The sequence below is a fragment of the Solanum pennellii genome, chromosome 9, assembly GCF_001406875.1.
Source record: "Solanum pennellii chromosome 9, SPENNV200".
In the NCBI taxonomy this organism is placed as follows: Eukaryota; Viridiplantae; Streptophyta; class Magnoliopsida; order Solanales; family Solanaceae; genus Solanum; species Solanum pennellii.
The window spans coordinates 76,983,521-76,998,710 of NC_028645.1; the positions used below are offsets into that span (position 1 = coordinate 76,983,521).

At 34.0% G+C, this 15,190-nt stretch overlaps 2 protein-coding genes across 2 annotated transcripts; both read right to left on the minus strand.

Moving 5' to 3' along the window:
• Positions 1 to 3,405: 3,405 nt before the first annotated feature.
• LOC107030422 (pectinesterase inhibitor-like) lies at positions 3,406 to 3,957 on the minus strand. The gene has a single exon (XM_015231705.2). The coding sequence runs from the start codon at positions 3,946 to 3,948 to the stop codon at positions 3,427 to 3,429; it is 522 nt and encodes a 173-aa protein (XP_015087191.2). The 5' UTR covers positions 3,949 to 3,957; the 3' UTR covers positions 3,406 to 3,426.
• A 3,875-nt stretch (positions 3,958 to 7,832) lies between these two features.
• On the minus strand, positions 7,833 to 9,020 carry LOC114073981 (putative F-box/LRR-repeat protein At3g18150). The gene has a single exon (XM_027911827.1). The coding sequence runs from the start codon at positions 9,018 to 9,020 to the stop codon at positions 7,833 to 7,835; it is 1,188 nt and encodes a 395-aa protein (XP_027767628.1).
• Between the last annotated feature and the right edge of the window lie 6,170 nt (positions 9,021 to 15,190).

Here is a 15,190-nt window from a genome sequence, read left to right on the forward strand (position 1 = left end):
AAAGTGACAAAGTAAAGTGCACCACCCAATGTCTTTGTCTTCATTGGACCACATAAATCAGAGTGCACTAACTCAAGCAACTCTGTCTTTCTTGAAGGAGGGTAGGACTTAAAGGAAACTCTATTTTGTTTACCAGCCAAGCAGTGCTCACATTTTTCTAATTTAGCACTTTGGAAATTTGACAATGATTTCTTCTTGGCTAGAACATTAAGTCCTTTCTCGCTAATGTGTCTAAACCTCTTGTGCCATAATGTTGAAGAGCTCTCGCTCTCAACCGCATTCACCATATCAACACAAGCAGAGGCCGTAGTCCAGTATAGACCACGACGTTTGTTACCACGAGCCACAACCAAGGAACCCTTAATGAGCTTCCATTTTCCATCACCGTTGGTACTAACATATCCTTCATCATCTAAAACACCAACAGAAATTAGGTGCAGACGAACATCAGGAGCATGTTTCACATTGTTCAAAACTAGTTTAGTTCCAACACTAGTTTCCAAACAAATTGTACCAATACCAACCACCCTAGAAACAGTCTCATTACCCATACTCAAGGTTCCAAAATCACCAGGAGTGTAGGAAGAGAAAAAATCCTTCCTTGATGTCACATGAGATGCGGCACCAGTGTCCACAACCCAGCTTGACTCATCACAAGCAATATTTATCATGTTTGCATCAAGAACGGTAACAAGATCTTCGGTGGTGACGGTGGCTAGGCAATTTTCATTGCCATCTTCTTTAGTTTCCTCTTTGTTTTTGTTCTCCCTCTTCAACTTCCTGCAGAACTTCTTTGTGTGCCCTTTCATGCCACAATGATAGCACTCAATATCCTTAAGTCTGCCTTTGGATTTGCTCCTATTTTGTTCTCTATGCTGAGAACCACGAGTTTTATTTCTCCCCCTGGGGCCAGTTATCAGGACATCCGACGAAGAGGAACCTTGAGTTTTTCTTCTCATCTCTTCGTTCAAGACACTACTCTTGGCGGAATCCATAGAGATCACACCATCCGGAGCAGAATTTGACAATGACGTTCTAAATGTTTCCCATGAATCTGGTAGGGAACCAAGTAGAAGCAAGCCTTGAATTTCTTCATCAAATTTGATGCCCATAGCAGATAATTGGTTCATTATCCCCTGAAAATTATTCAGATGGTCTGTCATCGGAGAACCATCATGATACTTCAAACTCAACATCTGCTTTATTAAGAACATTTTGTTGTTGCCAGTCTTTCGAGCATACAAACTTTCAAGATGCTCCCATAGGATTCGAGCATGTGTTTCCCCAGAAATATGGTTCAACACATTATCGTCGACCCATTGCCTAATGAATCCACAGACCTGTCTATGCAACAGATTCCACTCTTCATCTGTTTTATTATCAGGCTTTACAGTGGTAAATACTGGTTTGTAAAAATTCTTAACATAAAGCAGATCTTCCATTTTTCCCTTCCAAATGGCATAATTAACACCATTCAAAGTAACCATTCTACTTGTGTTGGCTTCCATTGTTTTCCCCAAAAAATATAGTTATCGCAAATCAAAGTAAATCTTTTCTGATGTGGAAGTTCAGACTGTGCTGCAACCACAGAGCATACTCAGATAAAACCTTGGCTCTGATACCAGTTTGTTCGGAAAACGCGGACAGGCACAAAAATATATATGGTAAAAGTAATGGAAATAAAATGGGAAAATAACGACACCAAGAATTTTACGTGGAAACCCTTCTGAATAAGGGAAAAAAGCACGGACTAAGAGGAGCAATTGATATTACTATAGTAAGGAATTTTACACTGTATAGTCACGAATACAATACTCAAAGTGACTACTACACACTCAAAAGGAACAACACTCTTTTGGTTTCCGTCTTACTAAAATATCGCTCACACTCTATTTTTCTTCACAAACTATTTTCTTGTATAGTCTATGGAATACCTCACTTTGCTCTCAAAATGGTTTTTCTCTCTAACTTGGTGTGTTCTACAAATGAGCAAGAATGCTCTATTTATAGAAGGATAAAACCATGCCTATGTCACTAATGACATAGGTAAATATAGCAAAGTCAAAAATGGTTGCAAATCTTACCAATTTGCCAACTACCAAATCTTTTCTTTTCAACTCCAATTACTATTTCTTTTTAACAGTTGTTTGTACCAATTGAATAGCTAAAGTTGACTAAAAAAATGGGATGTATTCAACAATAATATCAAGGCTTCCACTCTGTCCATATATATACAGAGTATCATGTAATGTTAGAAAAATCAAATTCAATGATTGCAAGAGAAGTACATATTCAGGATGATGAAAATCGAACGTTTTAACCTAATGATACATGACTAAAAGGTTCTCTGCATTTGATTGATGAAAACCAATGTACATCCTGATACAATTAGTACCTCTTTGTGATGCAAACACTGGTATATATATATGTATGTACTCTTAGTTCTGCAATTGAAAAATGAAATTGAAGAACGAAAACGTGCTCCAAGTCCTTATGAGCATCTCAGGGGAAGGAAAACAGAGTTCAAAGGCGTGTTTCTATGAGAAGTAGAATGACTCAAATTCTTCGTATACATTCATGAAACATGTAATCATTTTAACGCTTCAGCATAGGTTGAGCCTCCTAAGATGAAAATATTTTTTTTTTTCAAAAAGTATGTTTTAGAAAGTTTTTTCCGAAAATAAACTAATTTTTATCAGCAATACCAAACAGTCTAAATTTAACAAGCAAGTTTTGATAAATATCTTATGGTAATCAAAATATTTTTGCAAAACTCAAACACTAAAGTTGTTCAATCGAAACTTAATACTAAAAAAATAAAGGACCTTTTTATTGTCTCTATATCTAGCCCTCTTAAGTTTTAAAATTTATATTCATAACTATAATTATTTATAATACTTTATATTCATTTGGATCCTTAAAATATTGATTGAATTTTTCATACTTCATTAAAAGACTATACTAGATAAAAATAGTCATTAAGTACTATTCTTTAAGGTATTTAAGAATAACAATTTAATTAGCTTCAACAAAAATGGTCTTTATAATATTGGTTGTCATTATTTAAGATACTTAAGAATAACAATTTAATTATTTTTAGTAATACTTAATGACTAATTAATACTAACACAATATGTGTTGTTAGTATTATTTTTTCTTCTTATTTGAGTTAAGTAATTTATATAGATAATAATAAGTGTCACTTTACTCTCTTCTCTCTCCTAGGAAAAACTCTAAACCCATCCATAAAAAAAAATTTAGTATAAGGATTCAACCTTTTCAATATTCTTTTTTATATTTTAATTAAGGGTATTTTGTTAAACTAAAATAGACGTAATTAAGGCTTTAACTAAATTCGAAAAATGAATCATAGTGATTTCATATAACTTTCAAGTCATTGCAATATCCTATATAGTATTGTTATTATTATCCTTTTAGTAGATTGCTAATAACCAAAATTATATCAATAAGTCCTTGAAGCTTGTCACTAGCAGCTTTCAATTGGGGTGGTTCAGCAGGTGGATCTGAAAAATTATCATCACACGTAGAAGAATCATCGAAAGCAGCAGATGCATGAATATTCAAACCAGCATAGTCTTTAGATTTTAAAAGATCAGGCAATCCTCTAAGATCATCAATACCGTCATTGTAATTCTCCAAACACGAACTATATCGTGTCTTTAATTTTGGATCTGTAGCCTGTTTAAGCAATGTATAAACAAGATCGTGTGTAGACTGCATGTTCTTTAGCGATATGTCTATTGAGATAGTCGCAAGGCCTTCAAGATTTGCACCTCTAGATCGAGAATCCCCTTTTAGAGCTGATACACATATAGCGGGTTTTTGTGTTTTTGAGCAAACATCATTTATAAGATCAGCTCTCACGCTTGTTAACATGAAGGTGAGAGAAACCATCAAAAACGAAATAGACATATATAAATGTTTCATTTCGTATCATCAAATATTTTTATTTCATATAACTTGTGTTTGTGCTATGCATGTTATATAATCGTATCTTCCAATTGAGAAAGGTATGCAATTAATGCGTTAAAAGAAAATTAAGTAAGAATCTACTAGTATTTAATTTTTCAGTCTATCACATATATTAAATGATTTTATGTACCTTTGAAAAACTAAATTAAGTTATATTTATGTTGGATAAGATTTTAATTTACTGTAAATAATAGGACTATATTTTTGGTAGAAGAAAAAATTAGGACCTTGAAATCAATAATATTCCTTTAATTGTGGTGATTACATTCTATATTGAATAAATTATAGTGGAAAATTGCAATTAATGTTGTGAAGTTTATTGCAGTATATATTAATGTCAATATTATCATTCATGACTTTGTTTTAAGAAAAATAAGGAGCTCTATATTACTAAAAGATCTCCCTAGTTCCCTCATTGCACCGTCAAATAATATTTAAATGAATCATTTTTTATATATTGAATTCTTATTAAATTTGAATTCGTATCAAAAAGTGAGAGTGTACGAAAACCGAATAATATTATGATTGTTTTGCCGATTGTGAAATGTTTGAATGAAAGATAAAAAGTTAGTTCGATCTATATTACTAAAAAAAATCATACTTATAATATTATGTGTGTTGCACGTATATCATGATTCATGGTTCATTAATTAAAAAGAAGAAGACAAATATCAAAAACACATCTAAATTATTCACTTTTTTGAGTTTTATACCTAAACTATCATTTTTTTAGTTTGAGAAACACACATTAGTGGTGTGTGTAGTGCACTCTCTTTTATATGAAAAAACTGACACATGACATTCCGCATAAATAAAATATTTTATTTAGATAAAAATTAAAAAAATAAAAAATTAATATTAATTAAAAACTAAAGTTTACTATCCATATAAAAAATTAAATTATTTTTTTATCTCGCTTCACCATCTCCTCCACGTCTCTCCCCCGCGACAACCTCATCCTTTCTTTTACAAAAAAAATTATTTATAAATATTTTTAAAATTTTCATATTTCATCCCCCCTCCACCCGATAGAAATTTATATTGTTTTATTTAAAAAATCTACCCCATCTTATTTAATTTTTCGCTCCTAATTTTTATTTTTTTACGTTTTTCTCATTTTGTGTTAGATATGCACATACATATATTTTTAGAAAAAAAATTCTACTAGTGTGCCGAATATAACATAAACAACTAAAAGATATAAAAAGTCTTGTGGCGGCAAATAAAAAATATTTTCGATATGTAAATCTAAACACTGGGAAAAAAATTGAAAAAAAAAAACAGAAGGTTAAGTAAGATGAGTAAAATTATATTTTTAAAAAATAAAATAATATCTAAATTAGTATTTGATGAGGGGAAAGAGATGAAATAAAAAATGAAATACTTTTATAAAAGAAATTTAAACAAAATAAAAAAATTTAAAAAATGGTGTGGGGTAAGAAAAATATTTTACATTTTATTGTATAAAGAAAATATGATTTTTTTTATAATAGTTTTTTTAATTTTTAATTTTAACTAATACTAATAACTTATTTATTTTTTGTCAAGATTGAATATTTTGTCCATATGGAGTGTGATGTGGAATTCTTTAAAACAAAAGAGAGAGAGAGTATATTACACATATCATGATGAGAGTGGTATAAAAGAGAGAGATGTGTTTCTCAAACTAAAAACTGATAGTTTAGGTATGAAACTCAAACTTTCAATAGTTTAGATATAAAACTTAAAAAGAAATAGTTTAGGCGTGTTTTTGACACTTATCTAAAAAAATTATATGTTATGCTTAATTTATTTTTTTAAAACAAAACGCCATGTGCTACTTAAAATATTTTCTTCCACAAACGGTTAAATATTAAAGCTAAAGTGTCAACAAAAAGAGTAAAACAGAAACTATATAAAATTATCCCCAAGACTTTTTTCTTTGTTTGTTTTTTTAATTAAAAAAAATTCTAGTAGGTCGAAAATATACATCATATGTTTCAATTAACATATTTGCCTTACTTTTCAATTAAATTCATTTAAAAAAGATTATCCTTTTTTCTTTTTATAACTCTTTAGGGTGTGTTTGTTAAGGAAAATGTTTTCTTGGGAAAAGAATAAATAGATTTCTAACTTATTTTTAATGTTCGGTTGATGGTGGACAATATTTTCTAAAAAATATTTTTTAATATTTGGCTAGTATATAAAAATATTTTCAAGAAAATATCTTTCTTTTTTTGTTTTGTTTGTGACTAGAAAATTCTTTTTAGAGGAATAACTTTTAACTCAAAAATCATCCTGATAATCAATGTAGGACCTGACCTTAACACCCAAACTAGAAAACGACCCCATCAATCTTTCCAAAATTTGACCCTGAGATCTGATCCAAACTTCCGACACTAGAATATTTTTCAAAATTAATATTTTTAAAGAAAAAATTGACGTTGTGGGGGACGTTAGGGGGTGGGGGGGTCTGAGGGTGTGGCTGGGGTAGGATGGTGTAAAAATGAAATCTTTTAAAAAATTGAATTTCAATTTTTAAAAAAATTGACGAGGGTGGCGGCAGAGTAGAGAGGTGGCATAAAAATGAAAATTTTAAAATTTGAAATGTTTTTCAAAAATAAAATCATATCCCGAGGGAGGGGTGGTTCGGGGTGGGGAGTGGCGTAAGAAAATTAGAAGTCAACGGGCTACCTAGAAAGAAGGGAAAAGGATTAAAAATGCCCTTAACGTATCTCAAATGGTTCAAATATGTGCTCATTCTACCATTAGTTTAAAAATACCCTCAACATTTTTATAAAGTTTAAAATTGCACTTTTTTAACCGTTCACTGACATGGCAAATGGTGAGTCACTTTTAATTACATAAATGACTTCATCTTATTGGTCCGCCTAATTTTTTAAGTCCAGCCTAACCATCCGACCCATTTATACTACGAAAATTCAAACCCACCCAAAAACGCGTTTACATATTAAACCACCCAGAAATGTCTTCCTCCAATGCTTGTATTGTGTTTGGAGAAAGGCAAATCTCACACACCATACTCCTTTCTTCTGCCCTGGTAAATCATTTATAATTATATTCTACTTGAAACAACAAATTACTGAAACTTCTACAGACTGCCTTGAATTGTAAATCGAAGAAATGCTGAGCATTATCATTGCTCTGTTTTCATTTTTGTACAGAGTTTCTAATGAGGAATTTGAATTCTAAACGACGGAAGTTTCAAGATAGCTTCTTCAATATATGACAAACATATTGAATTCAAAAACTTGCTTACAATAGAACTAGAAAATCTGTCGAATCTCCATTTTTATTTATCGAATTCCAAGTCGTAATAGAAGAGAATTAGAATTAATGGGAACAAACGACCCAAATACGATTGGCATGTCGGGTCATGATTTTTAAATGGATTTCTAGATTAAGTGGGTCATTTATTTTGAAATGGGTAAAAAAAGATCCATGTCACATTTGTCATGTCAGCGGACTGTTAAAAAGGGACAATTTTAAACTTTATAAACATGTTAAGGGCATTTTTAAACCAAAATGTAAAAGGAAAACATATTTGAGCCATTTGAGATACGTTAAGGACATTTTTAACCTTTTTTCCTAGAAAGAATGACATCGAAGACATTTGTAGTTATGTTTGAAACACTCTAAAGTAGAAATTAAGTCTCTTTCCTTTTACGAAATTTGCATTACTCGTTAATTTTTTTAAAAAAAATGGTTTTGCTTTTGCAAGCCCCTATAAGATCCAAGTTTAAAAATATTTCTTACTTCTATTTTATTAATATCTAATACCTTGTAAGCAATGCACAAAAGAATAAGTGCATTCAATTTGAAATAGAAACAAATTAAATTTAACTACACCAGTCTAATAAAAAATAAACTTTCTCCCCTTCCATACGGATCCTTTTTGCAAGCTCCCCACATATGAGTGGTAGCGACTGATTTTTTTCATCAAAAGCTTTTATTTCTTTTAATTGACTATGCCAAGGTAAACTTCTATCAGAAATAGAATGACTCGAATTCATCATAAACAGTAAACGATCAATGAAATGTGTAATCGTTGGAGTAACATTTGAGAATAGGTTGAGTCTCCTTGGATGACAACTCCATAGCAAAGCATCTACAAAATTCTGATTCATCCATTCAATATTGACATTTAAAACGTCCACCCGAGGCGTAGAACCTATGTGGTCCATTAACAAATCTTTCATCTTGATCTCACAGCAATTTATAAATCTAAGGGAAACATGAGACCAAGAGGGCGAATTTGATAAAAACTTCCTCAACTTACAAAACCATGCCGCATTTAAATGGTTGATGCATCCAAATTTCGAGTGCTCCAACTGGTTTGACTCTCCTGCAATTTTATTAAGTTCAGGAATTTGAGCCCCCACATAGTCAAGTGATACCAAATTTCGAGCATCGATCTCCTCTATCTTGCAATGATGAATCTTCAAGACCTTCAAGGAATCCGACTTGATCTTTTGAAGCTTCCCAGAACAATACTCGAGGATTAAAGAATCAATAAACGGACAACTATTAAGTAGAGTCTGGACTATGTTTTCGTCTAATCTTATATTTGATAGAGAAAGCTTTCTCAATGATTTGCAATTCACAACACCACTAGATAACGAATCAGGCATACTACCCTGTACATCCAATCCTCTTAAAGATTTTGCTGCCAATATTCTTAAAATAGGCATGGGGTATGATTTAAAGTTAAGAGAAAGATGTTTTACACCACTCTGAAGTGCAATGTCGAGCCACTTATCAATCAGAGGGAAATCTTCACGAGAATTAGCAAAGCTCTCTACTAATTCGAACTTTTGGATAGGGATTTTCCCCTTCCTGTATCTCTCCATGGTTGTGTTCGCCGTATTTATATTACCTTCCCAACAATTAATAGTGAATTCCAAGTTGGGAAGCGTCGACCATTCTTGTAGCCATGTTTTGGAGAGAATACTCATCCGCGTTGCTTCTTTAAAACTAAGACAACAGAGAATTTTTTGAATGAGACAATCCGGCAATATGTCAATCATATTGAACCCTAATGTCAAAAAAAATCTCTAACGTGCTTTTGGAGGTAGCTATGAAACAATTCTTCAATTAATAAAGTATTGTTTCCCTAAAAGACCAAAAAAAATAATAATCTGTATATTACAGGAATCCTATTTCTAATTGGTTAAGGTAATTTTTCATCCCTTTAACTTTCCCAGTTTTATTAAAATTTAGAAATTTATTTTTGGAAATACCACGCTTTAAAAAAAAAAAAACCTATTCTAGCTATGATACAAAATTCTTTGATTTATATATAGGAAAACCCGTATATATTATAAAAATCCTATTTCTAATGTAATTGTCCTCCTTTTCTAAACGAAAAAAACTTACCGATACAAAGTGTTTACACCAATCCAATACATGTATGCCGCGTGTTAAGATTGTATATTTGTATTCTCTTTTCTTTAGATTCTATGTAATAAACAGATACTTGCATTGCTTCGATTGATTTGAAATGTCGGTTATTCTATACATATATAGTTTTCATGAAGGTGTTTTTAACCGAATTGTTCGCAAGCCACTCTGTTTCACAATAGACCAATTCAAACGTGTCTCTGTTTTTTTTCGAGTAGTTCAAATTATGACCAACGTAATCATGTTTGAGGATCTAATAATTAAAAGAACATTATAAATGAATTAAGTGCATTTTCAATTTATAATAGAATAAACTATATTACCAATCTAATAAAATATAATATCTATCGAGATTCATTGTTGCCCGCACCTCAAGTTTGTGGAATTTTACTTCTTTTAATTGACTATAACAAGGGTTGCTTCCACGAGAAGTAGACTGAATCGAATTCTTCATATGCATCAAACGATCAATGAAAACTGTAGCCTTTTCTCTTGTTAATTGCAAGTTGAGTCTCCAGGCTGACAACTCCATACCAAAACATCCACAAATGAAGGGTATTCGCGATTCATCCACAGAATGTAGACATCTAAAACGTCCACCAGAGGCGTAGCTGTTGAATCCATCCCATTTTTTAGTCAACTTTAGCTATTCAATTTGTACAAGCAATTGTTAAAAAGGAATAGTAATTGGAGTTGAAAATAAAAGATTTGGTAGTTGGCAAATTGGTAAGATTTGCAACCATTCTTGACTTTGCTATGTTTACATATGTCATTAGTGACATAAACATGGTTTTATCCTTCTACAAATAGAGCATTCTTGCTCATTTGTAGAATACACCAAGTTAGAGAGAAAAACCATTTTGAGAGCAAAGTGAGGTATTCCATAGACTATACAAGAAAATAGTCTGTGAAGAAAAATAGAGTGTGAGCGATATTTTAGTAAGACGGAAACCAAAAGAGTGTTGTTCCTTTTGAGTGTGTAGTAGTCACTTTGAGTATTGTATTCGTGACTACACAGTGTAAAATTCCTTACTATAGTAATATCAATTGCTCCTCTTAGTCCGTGGTTTTTTCCCTTATTCAGAAGGGTTTCCACGTAAAATTCTTGGTGTCGTTATTTTCCCATTTTATTTCCATTACTTTTACCATATATATTTTTGTGCTTGTCCGCGTTTTCCCAACAGAATGGTATCAGAGCCAAGGTTTTATCTGAGTATGCTCTGTGGTTGCAGCACAGTCTGAACTTCCACATCAGAAAAGATTTACTTTGATTTGCGATAACTATATTTTTTGGGGAAAACAATGGAAGCCAACACAAGTAGAATGGTTACTTTGAATGGTGTTAATTATGCCATTTGGAAGGGGAAAATGGAAGATCTGCTTTATGTTAAGAATTTTTACAAACCAGTATTTACCACTGTAAAGCCTGATAATAAAACAGATGAAGAGTGGAATCTGTTGCATAGACAGGTCTGTGGATTCATTAGGCAATGGGTCGACGATAATGTGTTGAACCATATTTCTGGGGAAACACATGCTCGAACCCTATGGGAGCATCTTGAAAGTTTGTATGCTCGAAAGACTGGCAACAACAAAATGTTCTTAATAAAGCAGATGTTGAGTTTGAAGTATCATGATGGTTCTCCGATGACAGACCATCTGAATAATTTTCAGGGGATAATGAACCAATTATCTGCTATGGGCATCAAATTTGATGAAGAAATTCAAGGCTTGCTTCTACTTGGTTCCCTACCAGATTCATGGGAAACATTTAGAACGTCATTGTCAAATTCTGCTCCGGATGGTGTGATCTCTATGGATTCCGCCAAGAGTAGTGTCTTGAACGAAGAGATGAGAAGAAAAACTCAAGGTTCCTCTTCGTCGGATGTCCTGATAACTGGCCCCAGGGGGAGAAATAAAACTCGTGGTTCTCAGCATAGAGAACAAAATAGGAGCAAATCCAAAGGCAGACTTAAGGATATTGAGTGCTATCATTGTGGCATGAAAGGGCACACAAAGAAGTTCTGCAGGAAGTTGAAGAGGGAGAACAAAAACAAAGAGGAAACTAAAGAAGATGGCAATGAAAATTGCCTAGCCACCGTCACCACCGAAGATCTTGTTACCGTTCTTGATGCAAACATGATAAATATTGCTTGTGATGAGTCAAGCTGGGTTGTGGACACTGGTGCCGCATCTCATGTGACATCAAGGAAGGATTTTTTCTCTTCCTATACTCCTGGTGATTTTGGAACCTTGAGTATGGGTAATGAGACTGTTTCTAGGGTGGTTGGTATTGGTACAATTTGTTTGGAAACTAGTGTTGGAACTAAACTAGTTTTGAACAATGTGAAACATGCTCCTGATGTTCGTCTGCACCTAATTTCTGTTGGTGTTTTAGATGATGAAGGATATGTTAGTACCAACGGTGATGGAAAATGGAAGCTCATTAAGGGTTCCTTGGTTGTGGCTCGTGGTAACAAACGTCGTGGTCTATACTGGACTACGGCCTCTGCTTGTGTTGATATGGTGAATGCGGTTGAGAGCGATAGCTCTTCAACATTATGGCACAAGAGGCTTAGCCACATTAGCGAGAAAGGACTTAATATTCTAGCCAAGAAGAAATTATTGTCAAATTTCCAAAGTTCTAAATTAGAAAAATGTGAGCACTGCTTGGCTGGTAAACAAAATAGAGTTTCCTTTAAGTCCTACCCTCCTTCGAGAAAGATAGAGTTGCTTGAGTTAGTGCACTCTGATTTATGTGGTCCAATGAAGACAAAGACATTGGGTGGTGCACTTTACTTTGTCACTTTCATTGATGATTGCTCGAGAAAACTTTGGGTCTATGTCTTGAAGACTAAAGACCAAGTGTTAGGTGTCTTTAAGCAGTTTCAGGCTTCAGTTGAAAGAGAAACTGGAAAGAAATTGAAATGTATTCGTACTGATAATGGTGGTGAATATTGTGGACCATTTGACGAATACTGCAAGCATCAAGGTATTAGACACCAGAAGACTCCTCCCAAGACTCCTCAGCTTAATGGTTTGGCTGAGAGGATGAACAGGACCTTGATGGAAAGAGTTAGATGTTTGCTTTCTGAAGCAAAGTTGCCAAACTCATTTTGGGGTGAGGCTTTATTGACCGCTGCACATGTTATTAATCTATCTCCTGCTGTTGCTTTGCAAAGTGATGTACCAAATAGTGTTTGGTATGGAAAGGATGTTTCCTATGACCATTTGAGAGTATTTGGTTGCAAAGCTTTTGTACATGTGCCAAAAGATGAGAGGTCAAAATTAGATGCCAAGACAAGGCAATGCATCTTCATTGGATATGGCCTAGATGAATTTGGTTACAGGCTATATGATCCAATTGAAAAGAAACTTGTGAGAAGCCGTGATATTATTTTCATGGAGAATCAAACAATTGAAGATATTGACAAAGCGGAGAAGGTAGAATCTTCAAATTTTGATGGTATAGTTCATCATGATGAAGTTCCTCACACAAGTGTGCATGATGTTGTTGGGTTTGATAATCATGGTGACGCCCAGAATCATGTATCGAATCAACATGTTGATGTTGATAATAACAATGATATTGTTATTGATGATCCTGTTGCTCATGAAGTTGTGGACGAATCAAATATTCCGCTTCGGAGGTCCACAAGACAGCGGTTTCCTTCCTCCCGTTATTCACCCAATGAGTATGTGTTACTCACTGACGGGGGAGAACCTGAATGTTATGAGGAGGCCATGGAAGATGAGCACAAGAATCAATGGATTGAAGCCATGCAAGACGAGATGAAGTCTTTGCATGAGAACCACACTTATGAGTTGGTAAAATTGCCCAAGGGCATGAGAGCTTTGAAGAACAAGTGGGTGTTCAAAGTTAAAGTTGAAGAACACAACTTGAAGCCCAGGTACAAAGCTAGATTGGTTGTTAAGGGATTCGGTCAAAGGAAAGGTATTGACTTTGACGAAATATTTTCTCCTGTTGTGAAAATGTCCTCGATTCGCACAGTTCTAGGTTTGGCTGCTAGTCTTAATTTAGAGATTGAGCAGATGGATGTGAAGACGGCTTTCCTTCACGGTGACCTAGAAGAAGAGATTTATATGGAACAACCTGAGGGCTTCAAAGTAGATGGTAAAGAAAATTTTGTATGCAAACTCAAAAAGAGTCTCTATGGCCTAAAACAAGCTCCCAGACAGTGGTACAAAAAGTTTGAATCTGTTATGGGGGAGCAAGGCTATAAGAAGACTTCTTCAGATCATTGCGTATTTGTACAAAAATTTTCTGACAATGATTTTATCATCCTTTTGTTGTATGTGGATGATATGTTGATTGTGGGCAAGAATACTTCCAAGATTGACGAGCTGAAGAAAGAGTTGTGTAAGTCTTTTTCTATGAAAGACTTGGGTCATGCCAAGCAAATTTTGGGCATGAGAATTACTCGTCTTAGAGATAAAAGGAAGATTTATTTGTCCCAGAAGAAGTACATTGAACGCGTACTGGAGCGCTTCAATATGAAGAATGCTAAGCCTGTTAGTATACCTCTTGCTGGTCATATGAAGTTGAGCAAGAAGATGTGTCCTACAGCTAGGGAGGAAAAAGAGAACATGGCCAAAGTTCCATATTCCTCCGTTGTCGGAAGTCTAATGTATGCAATGGTGTGCACTAGACCTGATATTGCTCACGCAGTTGGTGTTGTCAGTAGATTTCTCGAAAATCCGGGAAAAGAGCATTGGGAAGCTGTGAAATGGATACTCAGGTATCTTAGAGGAAGCTCAGATGAATGCTTGTGTTTTGGAGCATCAAATCCAATCTTGAAAGGCTATACAGATTCTGATATGGCAGGTGACCTTGATAACAGAAAATCCACTACTGGATATTTGTTTACTTTTTCAGGGGGAGCTATATCATGGCAGTCAAAGTTGCAGAAATGTGTTGCACTATCTACAACTGAAGCTGAGTATATTGCGGCTACTGAAGCCGGCAAGGAGATGATATGGCTAAAGCGATTTCTTCAAGAGCTTGGTTTGAATCAGATGGAGTATATTGTCTATTGTGACAGCCAGAGTGCAATAGACTTGAGCAAGAACTCCATGTACCATGCAAGAACAAAACACATCGACATCAGATATCATTGGATTCGTGAGAAAGTGGAGAATGAATCATTTCACGTCAAAAAGATTCACACAAGTGAAAATCCTGCAGATATGCTGACCAAGATGATGCCGAAAGACAAGTTCGAGTTATGCAAAGAACTTGTGGGTATGAGCTCTCTCTAAAGAAGTTGAAGATACCTTCTTCCAGTAAATGGGACTGGAGGGGGAGATTTGTTGAATCCATCCCATTTTTTAGTCAACTTTAGCTATTCAATTGGTACAAGCAATTGTTAAAAAGGAATAGTAATTGGAGTTGAAAATAAAAGATTTGGTAGTTGGCAAATTGGTAAGATTTGCAACCATTCTTGACTTTGCTATGTTTACATATGTCATTAGTGACATAGACATGGTTTTATCCTTCTATAAATAGAGCATTCTTGCTCATTTGTAGAATACACCAAGTTAGAGAGAAAAACCATTTTGAGAGCAAAGTGAGGTATTCCATAGACTATACAAGAAAATAGTCTGTGAAGAAAAATAGAATGTGAGCGATATTTTAGTAAGACGGAAACCAAAAGAGTGTTGTTCCTTTTGAGTGTGTAGTAGTCACTTTGAGTATTGTATTCGTAACTACACAGTGTAAAATTCCTTACTATAGTAATATCAATTGCTCCTCTTAGTCCGTGGTTTTTTCCCTTAT

Excerpts from the sequence above, each read along its gene's own strand:
- LOC114073981 (XM_027911827.1), bottom strand. The coding sequence starts at position 9,020 with ATGATTGACATATTGCCGGATTGTCTCATTCAAAAAATTCTCTGTTGT.
- LOC107030422 (XM_015231705.2), bottom strand. The coding sequence starts at position 3,948 with ATGAAACATTTATATATGTCTATTTCGTTTTTGATGGTTTCTCTCACC.